At 32.8% G+C, this 26,003-nt stretch overlaps 1 protein-coding gene and 1 pseudogene across 2 annotated transcripts in view; one reads left to right on the top strand and one right to left on the bottom strand.

Annotated features, from left to right (window-relative positions):
• NCAM2 (neural cell adhesion molecule 2) overlaps positions 1-26,003 on the top strand; it is a 562,390-nt gene that overhangs the window by 344,011 nt on the left and 192,376 nt on the right. For both annotated transcript variants that reach the window (XM_066369923.1, XM_066369924.1), the window contains exons 6-8: positions 583-700; positions 4,559-4,719; positions 7,976-8,121. In XM_066369923.1, coding sequence (XP_066226020.1) covers positions 583-700; positions 4,559-4,719; positions 7,976-8,121 — 425 coding nt within the window. The remainder of the gene's footprint in view (positions 1-582; positions 701-4,558; positions 4,720-7,975; positions 8,122-26,003) is intronic.
• Positions 6,378-6,492, bottom strand: LOC136396360 (small nucleolar RNA U3; annotated as a pseudogene).

A 26,003-nucleotide genomic window follows, 5' to 3' on the forward strand; every position in this document is an offset into this window, starting at 1 on the left:
TATGTATATATATGTGTGTGTATATGTATATAAAGAGAGCAATATATATACTAAAATGTCTATTGCATTGTTTAGTCTATAAACTGTTAATGTTTGTGATTTTATTTCTATAAGAAGTTATTAATTTTGAAGTTCATGAAGATACATATATATTAAAATTTTAATAGATGTTGCCTAGGAGTGATAGCAAAAATATATAATCACTTGTATGAAAATATATATTAGATTATTATATATATAAAAGTTGAAAATACGTTCTATGATAAAAATAGAATCTATGAACTAAACATTGTTTTCTTAAAAAACTGCTAAGTGATATAAACTGCAGTATAGTTTGATAGATTCAAAATAATAAAATAGCATTAAAGTATCCATTTTTTCTACATCAGAAGGTAGATGAGCGATCTTAAAGTCATTTGACTGTGCAGCCTGACCAGTTTTATTGAAGTAAGTACAGATGTTGAATCTCAAGCTTTAAAGCTTAGCATTAACAGCAACAACAAATAGTAGTGGTAAAAATGTCTCAGTAATATCAGAGAAATGTTCTTCATCTCTATTGATCTGTCTTCGCCTGTTTTTCAGTGCCGCCAACAATCACCATGCCTCAGAAATCCTTTAATGCCACAGCAGAGAGAGGAGAAGAGATGACATTATCCTGCAGGGCATCTGGCTCACCTGAGCCCACCATCTCTTGGTACAGGTAGGTGATGTACCCACACCCCTATGCTGCTGTCCTTAATCACACTCATGAAAAAATATTTGTGAGTTTGTCATTTTTTTTCAGGAAGGAAAACACTGTTTTTCAATTTTATTTAAAAAAAACTATTATGCTTTTCTGGTTTAGTTTCTATTCTAGAATGTAGAGCTCTTTTTAATTAAAGTATAGTTGACATGCAATATTATATTAATTTCAGATGTATATATAGTGAGATTTCACATTTATACACTATACAAAGTGATCACCACAAAAATCCACTATCTGTCTATAACCATACAAAGTTGTCATGATAAAATGAATGGGATTAAGATGTACAACTTTATAGTTATAAATGGGTCATGATGATGTAAGGTGCAGCAAAAAGTTATGCTTTTGTTTTTATTTACATTGCTTAGATTAAATTGTTAAAGAGATCAACAGAGTGACATAATCAGAGTCAAGGGTATACCTATAGTCCTGATCATTCTGTCTATAAAGGGTATTTTTTTATTCACTTATATTTTAATTGTACACTTTATTTTTTGTTTCATTTTTTACTTTATTTTTAATTTTGTTTTTAGTCAACTTGAAATTATTTATGTTAGTTTCAGGTGTAATAGCATAGTGGTTAGACAATTATATAATTTACAAAGTAATCTCCATGATAAATTCTAGTAATCACTTGGCACCACATAACTTATTACAATATGACTGATAGTCTCTATGCTGATTTTAATATCCCTGTGACTATTTTGTAACAACCAATTTGTTCTTCTTAATCCCTCACTTTTTCACCCAGCCCCTCAACCTACATAACCTTCTGACAATGGTCAGTTTGTTCTCTGAATGTATCATTCTGTTTCTGTTATTTTTTATTTGTTTGTTTTGTTTTACAAGGCATGTTTCTTTTTATTTTCTAAAGTTTTTATTGAGAAAAATAAATTTAATATTGATCAATAAGAGTTTTCAGGTTTCAGGTAAATATTTCTACCACCTTTGAACTGTTGATTGTGTTGTGTGCCTATCACCCAAAGTCAAATCATTTTCCATCACCATATATTTGTCCCTCTTTACAACCCCTGGTAACCACTTCACTTTTATTTATGTCCATGAGTCTCATTTTTATATCCCACCTGTATGAAATCATACAGTTCTTAGTTTTTTTTCTGATTTACTTATTTCACTCAGTATAATGTTCTCAAGTTCCATCCATGTTGTTGTAAATGGAAATATGTCATCATTTCTTATTGCTGTATTGGATAGAGATGTGGTACATATACACAAAGGCATGTTCTTGACCCACAATATCAAGCCATTTTGCCTCACCCAGCTAAGAGCTCTGTCTTTCAACTCAGATACAATGCCTGGTTCTGTCTGCATTCTGTCTCTCTGAGCAGTAGTCCAGGGACTCCTCAGGTAGAAACTCTGATGGTCCTCGGAGTTCTCTGGCATGTATTATTTGATGACCAGTGCTCGTAACCTGTTCTCTTTATCTGTGTACAATGTTTCTGTTGTTTGAAATGGGAAGGTACATATATCTCTGTTACTACATTACAGCAAAAAGTGGAATTGTTCCCCCTTCTTTATAATTTTCTTGAATTCTTAAATCTTAACCTCTATTTACTTGTGCCTGGAAAAGGGGCACTTTCAGAAATGGTTTGAGTTTCAAAGGATGGGCTCATGAAATGACATTCAAAAAATATGAAAGTTTTTTTCAGACATTGGCATTCCACAGAAATGGATGTGAATGGTGATGTCTAATTCTGTCTAACAGGTTTGTAAGGAAGAGAGGTATCAAGGACTATTCCCTTGTTTGTTATCCTTTAATGCTATTTTTAAATTGAGCTCTTGTGGGAAATATAACCTATACTAACTGATTTTCTCTAAATGCTTTGAGATCTACCCATCCACTTCAAAGCTCAAATCATGGATTTTTTTCTCCCTTGAAAATTCCCGGAAAAGTCAACACCTTTTCTCTCCTACTATAGTAGATCTCTTCTGATGCTCCTAAAAACAAAACCCAAAAAGTTATTAGCTCATCAATGAGATATATATGACCCCTGATTACTGCCAATCATATTATTAATCCTTCGTGATAAGTTCTCATGTCTTACTCATCTGCTACACTGCAAACTTTATTTCCCTTCACATGAGGTAGGGAAATAACCCTCCTTAACAGAAAAACACTACTTGGATTTAGTTAATCTGTTGCTTATATTACTGGGTGAGTTATGGGATGTGGAAATCATACTAAAAATTTTATTTGTGATCTGTGAATGATGGAAGAGAGGGAAAATATGCATGGGCTGATTGTGAAAATTCAACCACATAAACAATATAGGCAAAGTGTTGCATAAACTACAAGTTTATGAAACTTCTAATTTATTATTATTACACTAGTATCAGTAATATTAAACAAATGAATCTATTTCATTGAATAAATTGAGAAATATACTGATTATAAATTGTTTTGAAAACTCTATACATGACTGTTTTAAAACAAAAATGTTGAAATATCATTCTTATAGTTATAAATATTAAATTAGTAAAAATATAAAAAGATATAAAAGTACAGAGTACCATATATATTGGTACATTTGCTATTGATAGTTTTTAAACCCTAATTTTGTATTCTACCCTTCTTATGGTATTTTTACACATTTCACGGTATATTTAGCAATGCCAATAGAAACAGAAAAATAGATGTTATGGAGTTATAAAAGGATAAGGATTATGGAAAGATATGTGCCAATGCTTTCTGGGAAGCAAAACCAAATTTGCTGGAAAGATCATTTACTATATCAGAGGAATGTTCTGTTTCTCTGATATTATTAAAATCCTTTTAGAAATTTTTCTTTTTAAATTTTTATTTGTATGGGCAAGTAAATCTCCCCACCCCTAAAAATGGATTCTAAACGTTTTATATTAGTGGACCTTAAAATCAATTTAATAATCTAAAATACTATTATAAGAAAAATGAAAAGCTATATAGAAGAAAGAAATGGGGGGGAAGAAGGGATGAGAAGAAAATGCTATAGAGTAAAAGAACACTATAAAGTATAAGAGGTTTCACACATATGAAAGGGAATTGTAAAAATTGCTTCAGATTTAAAGATATTTAAAATATTTCTTACTGTAATCATTATAAACAGGTGAAAAGGACATTTTTAGTGAACAACAATGGCTAGAATTAGGGCAGAATGAATATGGCCTCAGTCCGTAAAGAACATGGAACATACTAAAAATTATTTAAATATAGGAGGGAAATTATAAAAATGTGATTTCTCCTTATTAGTGAATTAAATCATATTCAGCATTATTTCTCTAACTGCATTTTCACATAATTATGTCTTGTTATCCTTTTATTGGCAGTACTTATTTTCACAATAAATTGGTTATATATTTAAATTGCATTTACTTTGAAACTTCTTTAAAGGATGTTTCTATAGAAATTTTATTAAATATGTCCCAGGAATCTAGTAAATAAAAGTTTCTTAAATACATGTGGATTCAACCAACATAAATAAAGTATATGGAATTAAAATCATCAAAGAAACTTTTTTTGTTCTAATAAAGAACAGATTTAAATGAGCTTTTTGCCCATGTTAATATCAGTATTTCATCATAACCCAAATGTTATTTTTGTATCTAAAGTCAAAATCATTTTCTAGTATACCTTTAATATGTATGCATTAAGTTTTCTACTGGGCTACTAGAAGTATGCTTCTGATTGGAAATTAGCTTTGTCTATCAATAGCCATGAACTGATTCACAACTACAGTTCAGAAAGCTGAGTATGATTTTTTCCAGAGTTTTGAAGTCAGATTTATGATCAACCTCTGTAATTTTTTTTTTCTTTAGGAATGGCAAGTTCATTGAAGAAAATGAAAAGTACATTTTGAAAGGAAGTGATACAGAACTCACCATCAAGAACATAATCAATAGTGACGCAGGCCTTTATGTCTGCAGGGCCACAAATAAGGCAGGAGAAGATGAGAAACAGGCATTCCTCCAAGTCTTTGGTAAGTATTGTAGCATAGTGATTTAAACTGTCATGTCTTGAGGAAGGTCTGGGTCTAATCCTACTCTTTCACCTTTATAAACTGTTTAACTTTCCAAAATTAATCTCAGTTTTCTCATCTTTAAAATATTTTTTTAAATAGCAACTACGAGATATAATTGTTTTAAGAATTATATGAGCCTGACAAGGTGGTGGTGCAGTGGATAGAGTGTCGGACTGTGATGCGCAAGACCCAGGTTCAAAACCCTGAGGTTGCCAGCTTGAGCGCGAGCTCATCTGGTTTGAGCAAGGTTCACCAGCTTGGACCCAAGGTTGCTGGCTTGAGCAAGGGGTTACTCGGTCTGCTGTAGCCCCCGTCAAGGCACATATGAGAAAGCAATCAATGAACAACTAAGGTGCCACAACGAAGAATTGATGCTTCTCATCGCTCTGCCTTCTTGTCTGTCCCCATCTTTCCCTCTCTGTCTCTGTCACAAAAATATATAAATAAAAATAAAAAATGTTTAAAGAAAATAATTACATTAAATTTTCATGTAAGTTTTTGTAAAAATAGCTGACCCATAATAGGAGCATGAAGAAAATTCACTTAATATATACTCCTGGGATCTCATATATATATATGGGTTGATCCTCATAAATCTTTAAATGAAACAGAACCATTTTGGAATCAGCTTTACTTTTACTATGTTTCAAAAGAGAATACCAATCAGACTATAATTAAGAAACATTGACCTGCAACTGTAATTGACTATCCCCTTCATTTTATTTAAAGAAAATATATTATAAATATCTTCCATAATTACCAAGACCTTCTTTTGGCAATCTTATAGAAAGTAGAGAAGTAATAAGTTTTTTTAAACAATTTATTTAGCTTTCATTATACATTAAAAAAAAATCAATAATGCTGGTGAATATTTGGATATGAGTGTTTTCTTTAAAAAAGCATAATACTAAAAAGTTATGCAGTACTAACATTTAATATATTTTCTCCATTTTTAAATACATTATTGACAAAATGCTTTTAGAAATGAGATGGGAAAGGAAGGAGGGAGAACTCTGTAAGAGTAAGAAGAATCAGTGTTTGCTATTGGCAGGGGCAGCGATACTATGGCTATAGACCAAAAGACAAATGGTAATTCATGTGGAGACATTCTTTGCCAGCTGGTTTTGTGATTACATAATAGAAATATTTTCAGAACCAGAGAAAACTTCTTAAGGCTTATATTCTGGTGAAGTGAGCCAAAGACTATAACAATTATATTAAAATAATTAAAATTGGAATAGCAAAATATTCTAAGTGAAAATGAATAAATCTGGTAGTGTTGGGTAAAGAGAGCTACTATTTTATTTTTTATTTTTATTTTTTGAGAAAGAGAAAAGGGAGAGAGATGAGAAGCACCAACTCATAGTTATATCCCTTTTAGTTGTTCATTGATTGCTTCTCATACATACCTTGGCTGGGGGTTGCCAGACAAGCCATTGACACTTTGACCAAGCCAATGACCTTTGGCTCAAGCCAGAAACCTTGGGCTTCAAGCCAGCGACCTTTGGACTCATGCCAGTGACCTTGGGAAATGTTGATGATCCAGTGCTCAAGCCAGTGACCCAGCACTGAAGCCGGTAATCTCATGCTCAAGCTAGTGACTTCAGGGTCTCGAACCTGGGAATTCAACATTCCAGATTGACAATCCATCCACTGTGCCACCACCAGTCAGGCCAGGGGGTTATTATTTTAGTAACAAACTATAGAAATGATCCCTGACAGTATAGTCTTAGGGGGCTATTATTTTAGATAGCATGGTGTTGGACAGTTACTGAGAAGGATAATGATTAGATGTGTCTACACAAAAATCTTTCAAGATGAGATGCCAGCAAAGCTAAGAACCAGGAGAAGATTGTTTACATAGAGGAAAGAGTAAACAAACAAAATTATTAAAAATTACAGAAATCCTATACTGTAATTAGTTTCAGCTGTATTCCCCACTTAAAAAGTCTCTTTACAATCTAAAACATTAAATAAATATGACTCAGTGTAAACAATTAATTAATTAGAAATGATGGTGCCTGAGATAATTCCAAAGTGTAATGTTCTCAATCTACCTATTTACTTGTTATTTTTTAGGGTTTCAGTGAGTGAGAACAGATATAAATAAAGATTCTAATATTTTTATATTTTCAAATAGAAAAAATGCATGAAATTTTTTATATTATATTACTAATATAATCAATTTTGGATAGTAACACTAAACAAATTAGTATTGTGTTTGACACAAAATATATAGAGAAGAAATGTAACTAACTCCGTTAAGCCAATGGAGTAAATACTAAATTGTTAAAAAATATGTATACTATATTTTGATATCAGGAATCTAAGTTTCTAAGATTAAAAAAACTTATGTGTATCCTATGATTAATTGCACTTAAATATTTAAAATTACCTTTTACTTGTCCTTAAATAACAAGTGCTGGGTTTTATCACTTTTAGATTCTAACAAAAATAATTAATAAATGCAGATAATAAAAAGTTTACAAATATGAAGCTCTGTGGTATTATGTAAATTTATGGGTAGACATAATTTTTGATATTAAGTTAATTTATGTTAGTAGATATAATGATTTTCCTTTTTAAAGAAGTTATAATTATAAAGAAATACTTAGCTACAATGCCTAATAATGTTGCTAAGATAAACAAGGTCAAAATATATCAACTAGGATAATATAAATAAAAAACATTTATGCATCTTCATAAATATTTTAAATGTTTTACATAATTATGCTTAGTACAAATTCAGGACACAGTCATTATTTTTTCTCTTTGGCAAACTTGTTTTTAATAGCTTAAGAGATAGCCACTCACTAAGTGGATTTTATGTACACACCCATAAAGACATACACCCATGTACACATATGGCTTAAAAAATAAGAAATTTTAATTTGTGGTTTACAAGAAGAAATAAATACGTGGCTCTTATACAGGCAAGATTTTGGAAGGAATTATAATTTGTATGTTGGTGTCTAAGCCAATTCACATTATTTTATAATGATAGTTGAGGAGAATCTCTTTCTGAAATTTTTTCAGCTGTTCTTTGCAACTCTCTTGACACCACTTCCAAGCAAAAAGCATGCTGCCGTCACTGCTACACAGTTAACAACCCCATACTACACAAATGTGGACTTACATGTCCATCATGGCTTTTATGTCTAAATAATAACATTTTCCTCCAATACAAATTGAGTAATGTATATATTCTTTACAGTACAGCCTCACATAATACAGCTTAAAAATAAAACCACACATGAGAATGGTGAAGTCACACTCCAGTGTGAAGCGGAAGGCGAGCCTATTCCGGAAATCACCTGGAAAAGAGCTGTGGATGGAATCACATTCTCTGAAGGCGATAAGGTAACAGCAACTCAACATGTAGTGGTTTTCAACATCATTGCATTTTCAGTGTTTGGCATATTATTAAATCTCATGTTGGACTCCAGTTTACCAAGTAAATTGTGAGAATACAGTAAGTGGTTTATTTTTTAAAAATGCAACTCCATCACAGTCATCCTAAAACTGAATTCATAGGAGAAGAATATCAAAATGTTACCTTTGAAGATGTTTATTATTAAGCCACAAAAATCTTAGGTTGTTGGTTTGTTTGCCTAATTGAGTTTTGGTGTACAGGGAATTTATAAAGTATCTTATGACAATTTTAATCCCTCCTCTCTGTGCTGTGAAAATGAATATAATTTTAATTTACAAAAGTTTGTCAATTCACTGTTTATTCTCTTGAATTGTCTTGTGAAATACAGAAGTAGGTTTCTGCTTTTATGTAACTTAGTGTATAATAAGACAAATAAGTTTCATCAGAATGCACACAAGTTACTTAGATATCAGTTGAACATCATCATAGGTTTCACTACACTTCATGGATGTTCATAATTGTTATTTTTTCTTAACTACTCATATAAAATTCCAAGTATACACAGAAGTGAAACAAAAGAAAAATTTAGTGAATTAATTATTTGATAGACTAGCGTTTTAGGTCATGTAAGAGTTGTGACAGTAAGGTTATAGATTGCTTTAATTTTATCATTGTTAAAGACAAACTTCTTTTAAAATTTTAATTAATTTATATCTATTTCTGCAAAAGTCAGTGATTTTTAAAATATATGCCGCTTTGACTTTCCAACATTGATAGCAGAAAAAATTGAAATCAATTTATCCAAACTGCATTTTCTGTTCCTTCAACTCATTATATCATTTTAAACATGTTAACTCCATAGACTGACAACACAGGTGTCTCACTGTCCATTTACAAGTTATCTTTTAAAAAAATGTATTCGCAACTATGTCACCCTTCTTTGCCCCATTTACTCCTCATGATGACATATTTAAGAGAGTAATACACAAGAATTTCATACACAAAAATTAAAAGTAAAATTTATAAAATGAATGATATTAATAGTTTTCAAGAAACCTGGAGAAACTATATATTTTACTTTAATATTTTTACAGAAAATTATAGATATTGCTATGGCACAGTTGGCAAGTATCAAAGGAGTTACAGTTTCATAAAAATGTTTAAAATTGTCAGAAAGAAATTAGACATACAAAACTGTAGGTAAATGCTTTCATGTTGACTTAGTACATTTCTTTAGACAAGATAACAAGTATGATTTTCATCTCTAAGCTCTTATTAATTGTACTTTCATATTTGTAACTCATGTTATCATTATTTTCTTCTCTCCTGTAAAATTTCACAAAGTCTTCTTCTCAAAGATAGCTTTTTATTTAAAAGATGTTTCTTCATTATATACCAAGAATGAGAGATACGTTATATCTAGTTATTTTATCAGTTCAAGGTTATCAAGTATCCAAGGGTCTTATATATTATCTAGAACTATATAGGAAAATTTCTTCTATAGTAATTGTGAAAAATAATGACAATTGTTTGCTAAAGACTATATCTATTAAATTAGAAATCTTTAAAAAATTATGTTTGGCTTATTTGTTACAAAAGACACTTTTATAGAAACGTAAACTTACTTTAGTTTTTTGAATATTCCAGTGGATAAAGAAATTAAGACTGCTTTATTCACTTTCTGGCAGGATATGCATCCAAAATTATTTTTAAGATCCCCGTTTTGGTTTTGGATGGTATGTATTTTTCTCTTAACATTCTTAGTTTCTTCGACAGAAAGAATTCAGAAATTTAATGGTTGAGCTAAGCTTTAAAGGAAGACAAACCTAGTTTTGAATCTCACCTCTCATTTATAATGCTTCAGCACTGACAATAATTTTTGAACTCTCTTTTAAGATGATTTCTTTGTCCTTAAGGTTGGGATAATAATACATATTTTCCTAGCTGCTATAAGAAAAGTGAGGGGTGCCTTGCAAAATGCATGTCAAAGTCTTTAGCATATTGTAAATATTCATTAACCATTTTTCTTTGTCATATTACATAACTCTTGAAGCATAGTTTATCTTGTTTATCATCTTCTGATTAAACTCTGGCTGTTAATAGACTTCATAAAGCAACCTAAAGTCTGATTGAACATTAACTATCACAGAGTATATTGAGAGTGTATCTCCGTTGTCTTGAAAAGTAGCATAAGATTGTATTTTCGGTAAGAATCACTGGATAGCCTGTTAGAATACAAATTCTAGAATCCCACACCCTGAGGTTGATCAAGTATGTCTAGCACAGGATCTAGGAGTGCATATTTTAAGAATTCATCAGTTAGTGTTATTTAGATGGTTTTCAGGCCATTCTTTTCAAAACAATTCCCTTACTCTAAGTCAAATGAAATTTAACAACACATCCTTTCAACAGGAAAATATTCTTACCAGATTTCTGCCACGTGATAGTGGTCTGAGAAACACAGAACAAAACAAAATAAAACTTCCCATCATTTAACACTGCATACAGTGTTAAAATTTTGATAAAATTGCTGAATATGTAGGTCATCAGCAGTGAAATATCATCATTGCAATATGGTTCAAACTGTTAACTTTATCCCAAAATATGACTGTTTTTAGCAAATATGTTCATCATTCACTAAATATATTTTTGAAGGAGAGGGTGTTCATTAATAATATTTCTTTTTTATTTGCTTAAGTTCTCTATCACTAGATAAGACAAAAGAAATACATGGGGTAAAATATCATGTGGCTTAAATCTATAGGTAAGTGCATGTCCTTATAATAAATTATAGAATTAAATAGACTTGCCCAACATAGTAGCCCACTCTTGTCTAATCACTGTTAAGGTGGTCATCTTGGCTGAGAACAACAGAAAACCTGTGGTCTCTACTAAAAGATCCTTCTGAAAATAAAAAAGAGATTGGCTAGGAAAACTGCATCCATATGATGACCTCATCATTAGCAATCAGACATCTCCCTAGTTCTTGCAGGGAGGAGTAAATAAGGAAGTTGAAAATCCAAGAATAGAATGTTAGCAGAATTCTCTTTCCATGGAATAAATATTAGGGGCCCATGAGAAATGCTTATTGCCCAACAAACATTATGTCTATAATATTTTAATGTGTGCTGTATATGTATTGCCTGAACTTATCTTCTGGCATTCTCACTGCTTAATAAATGACCCTAAAACATAGTGGCATAAAATAGCCTCACTATTTGTAGATCAGGAATTTGGGAATATTCAGATAAATTAAATCTACTAAGAGTCTCGAATGTGCTCATATGTAGATGTTTTCTATAGCTAAAGTTCTGAAGGATTGAACTATGAGTATTAATATACTAGACAATAACCTTGCATAATAGATCTCTCAGAAACAACAAAATATCATGTGTAAAAACAACTCTTTTTAAAAAAAATTCTTATTAATTTTAATGGGGTGACATCAATAAATCAGGGTACATATGTTCAAAGAAAACATGTCCAGGTTATCTTGTCATTCAATTATGTTGCATACCCGTCACCCAAAGTCAGATTGTCCTCTGTCACCTTCTATCTAGTTTTCTTTGTGCCCCTTCCCCTCTCCCTCCCCCTCTCCCTCCCTCCTCCCCCCATAACCACCACACTCTTGTCCATGTCTCTTAGTCTCGTTTTTTATGTCCCACCTGTGTATGGAATCATGCAGTTCTTAGTTTTTTTCTGATTTACTTATTTTACTCCGTATAATGTTATCAAGATCTCACCATTTTGTTGTAAAATCCGATGTCATTATTTCTTATGGCTGAGTAGTATTCCATAGTGTATATGTGCCACATCTTCTTTATCCAGTTGTCTATTGAAGAGCTTTTTGGTTGTTTCCATGTCTTGGCCACTGTGAACAATGCTGCAGTGAACATGGGGCTACATGTATCTTTATGTATCAATGAAAAACAGCTCTTTTAAACTTATAACTCTTTTATATATAATTTCCTTTAATGCATCTTACCTACATTTAAAATCATATAATTTTAAAAACAAGAAAATTTCAAAAAACATGCAATATATAAGATAAATAGACTGTCGGCCTGCTTTAGAAATATTTTTCTTTATTCTATATTTACATAAATTTTATCATTGTTGCTCACTAAATTATAATGATACATTTATTGAAAATTTCTAAGCAATGTATTATACTGATAATGAGTATAATTGATGATTTTTCATTAAACTATTGATTTACTAGGGTTATTCAAAGGTTTACCAAACTAACAGCTGAATTTTAACACATTATAATGGAATCATCTTAAGATATATTTGTTTATAGTAATTAACATCCCTGGATTTTTCACTTAATTTTATTTAATTGCATTAATATTTAAATGTAGATGGTGAAGTTTAGAAAAGATCCAAAGCTATCATTATGGAATATGCAACAGCCATGAATTCAAAGTTATAAAGTGTTTTACAATTTTATAACAAAGTAATCTAATTTTTTTTTACTTTAAAAATATTTATTTTAAAAGTCAAACTATGCTTCTTCACAGGGTTGTTCTGAGGTTTAGGTAAGATTGTGTGTCTGGAGGATTTCGACGTAATATCTGCCATTAAAACCTGTAATCTATTCTGAACCAGTTTCTTGAAATCATCAAATTCTAATATATATAAGATTACAGGTACTATTGATAAATTAGTATGGGGAAGTCATGCAGGTGACACACAGGTCAAAGGTTAATCATAGCTCTGTCACCCTCATGTTTTATTTACCATGTTACTTCTCATGTCTGATTTTAGTTTCTGTATGTCTGTATATGGGAATAATGGAACCTATCTGAAAAAAGTTTGTGAAGATGAAATGAGAGCACAAATAACAATATTCTAGACAAAAATCACACAACTTAAAAAGTATTATTTTCTTTTGTCCTTGGAGGTATCCAGACTTTAGATATTCTATACATGAGAAAGTGACTTCACTAATTCTATGTCAATGTCTGCATCTACAAAAGGAACCAGACTAAAATTCCAATGGCACAGTCATATATAATGTATTAATAACATTGTCCGCAAGTATAATAGAATGTTGCTATAGTTATGGAGATTATTCTTACTTAACATAGCATTATATGGAACTTAAAGATAAAATAATCTTTAGACTTATAAATTTAATGGATCATATATAAATTTATCCTACCACACTAAATTCCAGATCTTGTAACTATATATTGCATTGTTCTTGGGAGTTGACAATGGTGAGAATTGCTATCTATGTATGTTTAGGGTTAATCTCCATTCCTGCAGAGAGTGCAGATGAGGGCTCTCTGACTTTTGGGTAAGATCAGATTCTCAGGCACTCCTTTTTTTTTGGAATTACAATTCTATTTTTATTTGTTGAGTTTATTGGGGCTATAGCTTTCAAGTGTATACAGCTCAATAAAACACCACCGTCACACTGCATCCTGCACCCATTGTCCTATGCAAAGCCCCCCCCCATTGTCTCCTTTTTGCCCAGCTCAGCCTACCACCACCCCCCATTTCCCTATGGCTATTACCACACTGTTGTCACTGTCTGTGTGTATATATGTATTTTTATTTAATCCCTTCACATTCTTTGACCTAGTCCCCCAAAACCCCTCCTCTCTGATAGCTCTCAGTCTGTTCCATGTATCCATGTCCCTGTTTCTATTTTGTTTGTTAGTTTATTTTGTTCATTAGATTCAACATATAAGTGGGATCATATGGTATTTCTTTGGCTGGCATATTTCACTTAGTATACTTAGCATAATAATCTTCATGTTCATCCATGCTGTCACAAAAGGTTAATTTTTTTTTTTTATGGTCAAGTAATACTCCATGGTGGAAATGTATGACAGCTTTTTTATCCACTCATCTACTGATGGGCACTTGGGCTGTTTCAACATCTTGGCTACTATAAAAAACACTGCATATATTCTTTTGAATTAATGTTTCAGATTCTTAGGATATATTCCCCAAATGGGGATTCCTGGGTAAGAAGGAAGTTCCATTTTTAATTTACTGAGGAAACTCCATACTGTTTTCCATACTGGCTATGCCAATCTGCAGTCCCACCAATAGTACACGAGGGTTCCTTTTTTCCACATTCTGGTTAGCACTTGTTTGTTGACTTATTGATGACAGCCATTCTGACAGGTATGAGGTAATATCTCATTATGGTTTTAATTTGTATCTCTCTGATTATTAGTGATGTTGAACATTTTTTCATGTGTTGAGTGCCTGTGTGTCCTCTTTGGAGAAATATCTATTCATGTCCTTTGACCATTTTTTAAAATTGGTTTGTCTTCTTGGTTTTGAGTTGTACAAGTTTTTTATGTATTTTTGAAATTAACCCCCTTTCAAATGTGTAATTGGCAAGTAAGTTCTCTCATTTATTTTGTGGGTTTAATTTTTATTTTGTTTCCTTTACTCGAGGAGATATATTTGCAAAAATATTGCTCCAAGAGTTGCCTGAGATTTTACTCCTATGTTTTATTCTAGGATTTTTGTGTTTTTATGACTTAAATTTAAGTAATTTATCCATTTTTAAGTAATTTTTACATTTAAAAAATTAAGTAAATTTTTGAATTTTTTCTTGTGTATGGAGTAAACTGGTGGTCTATTTTCATGTTTTGCATGTACCTGTCCAATTTTCCCAACACCATTTATGGAATAGACTTTCTTTAGCCCAGTGTATATTCTTGCCCCTTTTGTCATACATTAATTGACCATGAAGGCTTGGGTTTATTTTTGGGCTCTCTATTCAGGTTAATCTTAAATGATAAAACTTGGTCTTTCTTCCTGGGGGACACAAAAATCAGAAAGATAGACCAGATCTATTTTGCAATCCCCTGAAATATTTCATTGTAGAAAGTGAGTCGTTTTTTGCCTTCTGTTGGGCCCTTTTACACCTCCCATATTATATAGTAATAAATAATGATTTGGAATAGAGTCTTCCACATTTCAAAAAGTAACTAAACTGGTCATTGGAAAAGGAAGAAACAGAAATGCTGTGTTCCAAAGAGCAAGCTTACTTAAAAGAATCAATTATTTTTCATAAGTTTCCAAAATATTATCAATATTTTATAGTCATATGATAAAACTGTTTTTTTTGTCCCCTTGTACTAAAATTAATTCAAAATGGATCAAAGACCTAAACAATAAATTACATAGAAGAAAACATAGGTACTAAATTCATGGACCTGATTATAAAGAGCACTTTATGAATTTGACCCCAAAAGCAAGGGAAGTGAAGGCAAAGATAAATGAATGGGACTACATCAGCCTAAGAAGCTTTTGCACAGCAAAAGAAACTGACAACAAAACAAACAGACAGGCAACTAAATGAGAGATGATATTTTCAAACAACAGCTCAGATAAGGGCCTAATATCTAAAATATAAAAATAACTCATAAAACTCAACAACAAACAAAAAACAGTCCAATAAAAAATAGGAAGAGGACATGAACAGACACTTCTCCCAGGAAGAAATACAAATGGCCAATAGAAATATGAAAAGATGCTCATCTTCATTAGCTATTAGAGAAATGCAAATCAAAACTACAGTGATCAAAACCACCTCACACCTGTTAGATTAGCTATCATCAACAAGACAGGTAATAAGTGTTGGAGAGGCTGTGGAGGAAAAGGAATCCTCATCCACTGTTGATGGGAATGTAAAGTAGTACAATCATTATGAAAGAAAGTATGGTGGCTCCTCAAAAAATTAAAAATACAACTACCATATGACCCAGCAATCCCTCTACTGGGAATATACCCCCATAACTCAAAAACACTGGTACATAAAGACACATGTAGCCCCATGTTCACTGCAGCATTGTTCACAATGGCCAAGACACGGAAACAACCAAAAAGCCCTTCAATAGATGACTGGATAAAGAAGATGTAGTACATATATACTATGGAATACTACTCAGCCATAAGAAATGATGACATCGGATCATTTATAACAACATGGATGGACCTTGATAATATATGGAGTGAAATAAGTAAATCAGAAAAAAGTAAGAACTGTATGTTTCCATACATAGATGGAACATAAAAATGAGACTCAGGGACATGGACAAGAGTGTCGTGGTTGGGGGGGAAGAAAGAGAGGGAGGAGGTGGGGGAAGGGAAGGGGCACAAAGAAAACCAGATAGAAGGTGATGGAAGACAATTTGAATTTGAGTGATGGGTATGCAACATAATCAAATGTCAAAATAACCTGGAGATGTTTTCTCTGAAACTATGTACCCTGATTGATCTATGTCACTCCATTAAAATTAATAAATAAAAACCAAACTGGTCTTTTAAGGATTTTTAAAAAACAAACACTGTTACTTGTCATTTTAGGATTAAATAGAAGTAAAAAGGTCTACAGGGAGTTATTTTCACTTCTGGAATTCTTACAAAATGGTAAACATGATAGTAAGCAATTTAATTTGTTAATAGAATGTTTTAAATAATAATTATAAAGTGCTTTTGATATTGTCTGATGGATGACATCTCAAATGTGTCATTTATCTGCTCATACACATTCTTTAATTATTTTATTTCTGCTATACTCTTCCTGCATAATAAAGTACAGGTCTGCCTCCACTAGAAATTAATCCCACTCTACATTGACTAAGAAGCATTTGAAATGTAGAGAGAAAAGCTATAGCTATTTTAAAATAGGATTTCTTGAACTTCAGTCATTTGACCATCAGATTCATCTTTCTTCTATATTCATGGGCTACTGGGACTGTTATAAACCTAATTTTTTTTCTTTTAGGTAAGGTAGTGTTTCATTTATTCTTATTCTAACCAAAAAATACCAATGAAATCTAATGTGTGATTATAAATGTTGTATTTTCAAATACATATTCAACTAAGTGTGAAACTATAAAATAAAAATTGTATTTCAAAGTAATTTCTAAACTCAGCACGTGCGCCTTCTATGGTATACAGACCGTACTTTCAAAACACTGCTTTTGGGTGAAAAATGTTTTAACTTGATACAAGTTTAGCTATGAAATTTTGAGGAAAGCACATTTACAGATATTTCAATTATGATAGAACCTATCCTCCATCCTCCTATTTTTGAAGTTAAGCACTTCATTTCAGTAAATAAATATGCTGCATTATTAATGAATACATAAAGACTTCATGAATTGTAATAATAGACTCATTTAATTTCATTCATTAACAAACTAAATGGTCCTTTTACAATAATGCCAGTAAACTCAATGGATAAAGCAGGGTGATTAACTTCAAAACAAATTCTTTCTATACATTCTGTAGTAAAATATGAATTTTTAGTCTTGGTCTGAATATAGATCAATTCAAATTTTTTGGTTAAACTAGTAGGACTTTGTATTCATTTACATTTATTTGAAAAGTGCGATTTTCTGTGTCAAAGATAACCTTACTAACTCAAGTTTAACTTTAAATTTATTTTGCTTTCTGTTAGTTTAAATAAATAAATGTATTTAAATAGAAATTTATTACTTAAAATATAATACATAGCTTGTATAGTCTACATTAATTTTTTTGCACTTAAATAATTTGTTGGAATAGTAAACATTTTTCTTCATGAATTTAGGCAAGTGATCAGGACAATATTACTTAAAATGTTCTTTCAACCAAAAATAACAAATCTGAAGGAATTTCTAATTATAATATAGTCAATTTTTTATACAACTAAATATTTACTGTTATACTATTACATTCATTATTATATTACCATCTTATACTCTAGGATATTATTCTTTGTTGTGTATGTAGAGCTGTATAGCTAAGGAAACTTCTTGTTTTAAAATTGACTCACTTAAACCACTTTTAATGAAAGGCAAAAAATAATGAGTGAATTTTTCACATCCTATGAAAATACTCACTATAAAATTTTATATAATTTACATACATATATAGCTATAAAGATTACATTAAACTTTTCTCTTTTTATTGATTTTTAAGACTATGTAAATATTCTATTCTCAAACATTTTATTTTTAAAATTTTTTATTGAATTTATTGGAGTGACTAAGCAAACATGACGTGTGTGTGTGTGTGTGTGTGTGAGAGAGAGAGAGAGAGAGAGAGAGACAGACAGAGACAGAGAGAGAGAGGAACAGATAGGGACAGACAGGCAGAAAGGGACAGAGAGAAGCATCAATTCTTTGTTTCAATTCCTTGTTTGTTGATTGCTTTTTCATATGTTCCTTAACCAGGGGGCTACAGCAGAGCAGGTGACCCCTTGCTCAATCTAATGACCTTGTGCTCAATCCAGCAACCTTGGGCTTTAAGCCAGTGACCTTTCGGCTCAAGCCAGTGACCATGGAGTCATGTCTATGATCGCACGCTCAAGCTGGTGACCCCATTCTCAAGCTAGTGAGCCCGCACTCAAGCTATATGAACCCATGCCAGTGACCTTGGGGTTTCAAACCTGGATCCTCTGTATCCCAGTCCAATGCTCTATCCACTGTACCACCACCTAGTCAGGCCAAACATGACTTACTGAAAGGTGAATTTCATCATGTAATCAAAATAATCTTTAAAGTGATAGAAATTTATATGACTGATATTTATTACTTACCAAAATTCATTGAACAAATATAGCATAACAAATATAGCATTCAAAACTGTTATGTTTGCATGTAGTATTCTAAGCACAAAGAATGCAACAGTAATAAAAAGAGTCTCATAAAATTAGTCAATTTTAAAAGCTACTGACTAAATATAAGTATAAACCTATATACTACAGGTAAATACAATTTATATAATACTCTTTAAAAATACTTCAGCACATGTGATTTTTTTTAAAAACAAAAAGCTTCTAGGTGGGTGAATGAAAAGCATCCATGTACCAGGAAGGTGACAAACCCCATATTTCAGACAATACAAGCACTTTTGCTCAGGACCCTTCTGGACCACAGAGCTGAGAAAATAAAGCTTTGGAAAAGCTCAGTAACTTGCTACGTTTTTGTCTGCGAGAAGCAGAACTGGGACAAGGCGCACTGCTATCTGACTCCAAAGCCCCTGGTCTGACTAAGAGGCTATAAGAAAGATGGAGCTGGAGTACGTGGACATTCCAAAAACCACCTCCCAGGACCAAAGTGGATTACAAATTAATTTAAGAACAATCATTTTTTTTTAATTTTTATTAACTTTAATGGGGTGACATCAATAAATCAGGGTACATATGTACAAAGAAAACATGTCCAGATTATCTTGTCATTCAATTATGTTGCATACACATCACCCAAAGGCAGATTGTCCTCCATCACCTTCTATCTGGTTTTCTTTGTGCCCCTCCACCTACCCCTTCCCCTCGTCCTCCCCCCCCACCCCGTAACCACCACACTCTTGTCCATGTCTCTTAGTTTCGTTTTTATGTCCCACTTACATATGGAATAATACAATGAACATGGGGCTGCATGTGTCTTTATATATCAATGTTTTTGAGTTTTGGGGTATAAACCCAGTAGAGGGATTGCTGGGTCATAAAGTAGTTCTATTTTCAATTTTTTTTTGAGGAACCACCATACTTCTTCTTTTTGATATAGATGCCTTTTATTTCTTTATCTTGTCTGATTCCTCGGGCTAGAACTTATAGCACCACATTAAATAAGAGTGAAGGGAGTGGACAATCCTGTCTTGTTCCTGATTTAAGGGTGAAAGTCCTCATTTTTATGCCATTTAATATGATGTTGGCTGATGGTTTATCATATATGGACTTTATCATGTTGAGATATTTTCCTTCTATACCCATTTTGTTGAGTGTCTTAAACATAAAGTTGTGTTGTTTTTTATCGAATGCCTTTTCTGCATCTATTGATAAGATCATGTGGTTTTTGTTCTTTGTTTTGTTGATATGGTGTATTACGGTAACTGTTTTACGAATGTTGAACCGTCCTTGAGATTCTGGGATGAATCCCACTTGATCATGATGTATTATTTTTTTAATATGTTGTGGTATTCAATTGTTGTTGTGCTAGTATTTTGTTCAGTATTTTAGCATCTGTATTCATTAGAGATATTGGTCTGTAGTTTTCTTTTTTTGTGCCGTCCTTGCCAGGTCTCAGTATGAGGGTTATGTTAGCCTCATAAAATGTGTTAAGAAGTATTGCTTCTTCTTCAATTTTTTGGAAGACTTTGAGTAGTATAGGAACCAAGTCTTCTTTGAATGTTTGATAGAATTCACTAGTATAACCGTCTGGGCCTGGACTTTTATTTTGGGGGAGGTTTTTAATAGATTTTTCTATTTCCTCCCTGCTAATTGGTCTGTTTAGGCTTTCTGCTTCTTCTTGACTCAGTCTAGGAAGGTTGTATTGTTCTAGGAATTAATCCATTTCTTCTTGATTGTTGAATTTGGTGGCATATAGTTTTTAATAGTATTCTATAATAATTCTTTGTATATCTATGATGTCAGTGGTGATTTCTTCTCTTTCATTTTGGATTTTGTTTATATGAGTCCTTTCTCTCTTTTCCTCGGTGAGTCTTGCCAAGGGTTTGTCAATTTTGTTGATCTTTTCAAAGAACCAGCTCCTTGTTTTATTGATTTTTTCTATAGTTTTTCTGTTCTCTATTTCATTTATTTCTGCTCTGATTTTTATCATTTCCTTTCTTCGACTGGTTTTGGGTTGTCTTTATTCTTCTTTTTCTAGTTTCTTAAACTGTGAAATTAAGTGGTTTACTTGGGCTCTCTCTTGTTTGTTCATATAGGCCTGAAGTGATATGAACTTCCCTCTTTTTACTGCTTTTGCTGCATTCCAGAGATTCTGATTTGTCATATTGTCACTTTCATTTGTATATATATATATCTTTTGATCTCTGCACTTATTTCTTCTTTGACCCGTTCATTTTTTTAAAAGTATGTTGTTTAGTTTCCACATTTTTGTGGGGTTTTTTTCTCTTTTTTGCAGTTGAATTCTAGTTTCAAGGCTTTATGATCAGAAAATATGCTTGGTACAATTCTGATTTTTCTGATTTTGCTGATGTTATTTTTGTGGCCCAACATATGGACAATTCTTGAAAATGTTCCATGTACACTAGAGAAAAATCTGACACTTTAGGATGAAATGTCCTGTAGACGATTATCATATCCAGTTGCTTTAGTGTTTTGTTTAAGGCTAATATATCTTTATTGATTTTCTGTTTGGATGAACTCTCTAGAGCTGTCAGCGGTGTATTGAGGTCTCCAAGTATGATTGATTTTTATCAGTTTTTGTTTTTAGGTCAATAAATAGCTATCTTATATAATATATTTTGGAGCTCCTTGGTTTGTTGCATATATAATAAGAATTGTTATGTCTTCTTGATTCAGTGTCCCCTTAATCATTATGAAATGACCATTTTTGTCTCTAATTACTTTTGCTGTCTTGTAGTCAGCATTATTAGATATGAGTATTGCTACACCTGCTTTTTTTAGATGTTATATGCTTGAAGTATTGTTTTCCAGCCTTTCACTTTGAATTTGATTTATCTTTGTTTCTTAGATGTGTTTCTTGTAGGCAGCATACAGTTTGATTTTCTTTTTTAATTCATTTAATTCATTCTGTGTCTTTTTACTGATCAGTTTAATTCATTTATATTTAGTGTCATTATTGACACTTTTGGGTTCCATATTGCCATTTTATAAGTTGCTTTCTGTTAGTTTTGTATCTTTTTGATTCTTCTCTTTTGTTTTTCTATCATTTGTTTTTGTTTGTTTTTAATCCATACTTTTTTCCGCTGTTGCTACATTTTTTAAGTCATGTGCTTCTGTGGTGTTTTTTTCAGGTGTGGTTACCATTAAGTAATGAAAAGTGTACCTACCATGTTCATTGTAGTACACTATCTTATAAGGGCTTTTACACTCCATCGTCCTTTACTACTGTTAATCTCCGTCCTCTCCCCACACTTTTTTTTTTTCTGTTGTTGTCACAGCTTAATTTGGTTTTATTGTTTTCTTGGTGGAGCTTTTACTTGTGGTTTTGTTTTGTTTTGTTCTTTGTATCTGGTTGGAAAACCCCCTTTAGTATTTCCTGGGGTGGAGGTTTTCTGATGATAAATTCCCTCATCTTTTCTTTCTTTTTTTTTTTTTTTTTTATATAATTTTATTTTTTTAATGGGGTGACATCAATAAATCAGGATACATATATTCAAAGATAACAAGTCCAGGTTATCTTGTCGTTCAATTATGTTGCATACCCACCACCCAAAGTCAGATTGTCCTCTGTCACCTTCTATCTTGTTTTCTTTGTGCCCCTCCCCACCCCCTATCCCTCTCCCATTCCCCCCTCCCCCCCCGTAACCACCACACTCTTATAAATGCCTCTTAGTTTCACTATTATGTCCCACCTACGTATGGAATAATACAGTTCCTGTTTTTTTCTGATTTACTTATTTCGCTTCGTATCATGTTATCAAGATCCCACCATTTTGCTGTAAATGTTCCGATGTCATCATTTCTTATGGCTGAGTAGTATTCCATAGTGTATATGTGCCACATCTTCTTTATCCAGTCATCTATTGATGGGCTTTTTGGTTGTTTCCATGTCCTGGCCACTGTGAACAATGCTGCAATAAACATGGGGCTGCATGTGTCTTTACGTATCAATGTTTCTGAGTTTTTGGGATATATACCCAGTAGAGGGATTGCTGGGTCATAAGGTAGTTCTATTTTCAGTTTTTTGAGGAACCACCATACTTTCTTCCATAATGGTTGTACTACTTTACATTCCCACCAACAGTGTGTGAGGGTTCCTTTTTCTCCACAGCCTCTCCAACATTTGCTGTTACCTGACTTGCTAATAACAGCTAATCGAACAGGTGTGAGGTGGTATCTCATTGCCGTTTTGATTTGCATTTCTCTAACAGCTAAAGAAGATGAGCATCTTTTCATATATCTGTTGGCCATTTGTATTTCTTCCTGGGAGAAGTGTCTATTCATATCCTCTTCCCATTTTCCCTCATCTTTTCTGTATCTTTGAATGTTTTTATTTCTCCTTCGTATTTGAAGGATAGCTTTGATGGGTATAGTATTCGTGGCTGAAAGTTTCTCTCTTTCAGAACTTTAAATATTGGGGTCCACTCTCTTCTAGCTTGTTGTTTTTTCTGAGAAATTTGATGAAAATCTAATAGGCCTTCCTTTATATGTTGTATTCTTCTTTTCCCTGGCTGTCTTGAGAATTTTTTCTTTCTTATTGGTTTATGCCAGTTTCATTATGATGTGCCTTGGAGTAGGTTTGTTGGGGTTAAGAAAACTTGGTGTTCTGTTTACTTCTTAAATTTGAGGCTTTAGTTCTTTCCATAGGCTTGGGAAGTTCTCATCTATTATTTGTTTGAATATGTTCTTCATTCCATTTTCTCTCTCTTCTCCGTCTGATATACTATTATTCTTATGTTACTCTTTTTGATGGAGTCAGACAATTCTTGTTGGGCTTTCTCATTTTTTTTAATTTTTGAGTCTTTCTCTTCTTCTCTCTGTTGTGCCTCAAATTCCTTGTCTTTTATGTCATTAATACTACCTTCTATCTGGCCTGTTGTATTAGCTAAGCTTGTTATCTCATTTTTTAGGTCATGAATTGAGTTTTTCATCTCTGTTTGATTTGTATATATACTCTCAATTTCCTTGGTAATATATTATTTGTGTTCGTTGAGTTGTTTTTTGAGCTCCCTAAATTGCCTTTCTGTGTTTTCTTGTATATCTCTGAGTATTTTTAAGATTTCTATTTTAAATTCTCTGTCATTTAACTCTAAGGTTTCCAATATACTAAATTTATTCTCCATAGATTTTTTTCTTATCTATCTGTGTTACATCTCTGTCTTTTGTATTCATGATATTAGATTTCCTTTTCCTTAATGGCATCTTATGCTGGTTTTGTTAATAGAACTAATGAGATTTAATAAGAATAAAAAGAAAAAAAGAAAAAATTTTTCATTTTCTCTTTTCCCCTCCTTGAGAAAAATACCATCATAAACTGTGAATTATATTGTGCTAAATGGAACAAAAGATACCTATGATGGAGGGCTTGAATTGAGGAGTATTGATAAATGGGCAAAAAAGGAGGTAAAGACCCACAAAATGCAAAATAGGTAAAAATTTGGATCAAGAATTAAATGATTTGCTTGTAAGTGATGGTCAACTGAGAGCTATAGTGAGAGGGATAAGAGGGAAACAGGAAAACAAAAAAAATTACTATTATATTAAGTGCAGCAAAAACTAGATAGAATGGAGAGCCCTGGGTGGAGGCAATGTTAATGAGTTAAAAAATGAAGTAAAAAGCACCTAAAATACCAAAAGAAAAAATTTGAATCCCAAATAAAATAATTTGTTTATGAGTAGGGATTGAATGAGAGGGAAATTGAAGGAGGTACGAAGAAACTAAAATAGAGCGAGAAAAAAGAAAGAGGGAAAAGAGAAGTGAAGAAAAAAGAAAATAAAAGGAGAGAGAGAGAGTTAAATGTTTTGGAATGTAACCCTCATAGAGAGAAAGGAAGAAGAAAAGAAAATAATAGGAAATTTAACACTTATGGGTAATGTAGTTTAAGAAGAGAAAAGAATAAGACAGGCAGAGAATAAAAGGTCCAAAATGGAAAAAAAATAATAAAGACAACAAGATTACATAAACAAGAAGAAAAGAGGAAAAAGTTATAAAGTCTGTGAATTTTTCTTGATTTTGAGAGGTTATCTTCGTCCCTTTTTTTTTTTAATTTTTTTTTATTTATTCATTTTTAGAGAGGACAGAGAGAGGGAAAGATAGAGACAGAGAGAGAGAGAGAAGGGGGGTGGAGCTGGAAGCATCAACTCCCATATGTGCCTTGACCAGGCAAGCCTAGGGTTTCGAACCGGCGACCTCAGCATTTCCAGGTCGACGTTTTATCTACTGCGCCACCAGAGGTCAGGCTATCTTCATCCCTTTTCATTCCTCTTTCTCTTCCTGGTCAGTGACTGTACCTCAGGCTCTGCCCTTATGACACGCTTAGGTAGAGATTTGGGTTGATGTGTCTCTATGGTGATGTCATATATTAGGCTTCTATCTTGTTGCTGGTCGGGGCTTGTTAGTATTTGCAGGCTCCAACAATGAGAGAGTCTGTTTTTCCGGAGCCTCCCTCTTAGTCTTTCCTTCCTGAATTAGCAGCCTGATGATCCAGCTATGAGTTTGCTGCTGCCTCTGCCTGGAGAATAAGAGACTCAAAGAGCTGACAAATCCCCACTCAGTGCAGGGCTCTGGGTAAGGCTCTGTCAGTCAGAGCTGCCAGCATAATCAGGTGGGGCTGGGAGCCAATTGGTCTCAAGGTGCCTTTCTATGTGCCTCCAGGAGTCTCCAGTATCCCTCAGCACTCTGTAGGACCACTCTTTTCAGGCTTTTTGCACTTTGGAACCTGTTTTGTCTGGGAAGAAGATGCCTTAGTCGCTGCCTGCAGAATAGGAGGTCTTAAAAGGTGCCAAGTCCCTCTTTTTAATGTACAGTCCTGAGTATGAAAGCTTTGCCAATCAGAGCCTCCAGCTTAATCAGGTAGGGGGGGCGTGTTGACTTCTGTTCAGTTCCCCAGGTATATCTAGTTAAATTTGCCTTAGTGTTCCATGGTATTGCTTTCTGCCGGCATCTTCCTTGTTAAAAAGCCAACAGCCTAGACTGTCTAACTTCTGCAGTGTTCTCTGAGGTTTGTTCCATGGAAATGTGTTTTTCACCTTGTATCCGGTGACTTAAAGTTGCCCAGCTACTGCGTGCAGAGTGAGTGGACCTAAAAAATATCATGCTTCTTGTCTTAGATCAATGAACAGAGAGAGATCTTATCAGTTAGAGCTGTGTAAGTCAGTTGGGAGGTGAGCAGACTGTGGGTTAAGCTCATTTCAGCAATTGGATCCATAGATCTGCTCCAGAGACAGACTGCAAGTGCTTGTGTGTCCTTC

Source organism: Saccopteryx leptura, chromosome 2 (assembly GCF_036850995.1).
Source record: "Saccopteryx leptura isolate mSacLep1 chromosome 2, mSacLep1_pri_phased_curated, whole genome shotgun sequence".
Taxonomy (NCBI): domain Eukaryota; kingdom Metazoa; phylum Chordata; class Mammalia; order Chiroptera; family Emballonuridae; genus Saccopteryx; species Saccopteryx leptura.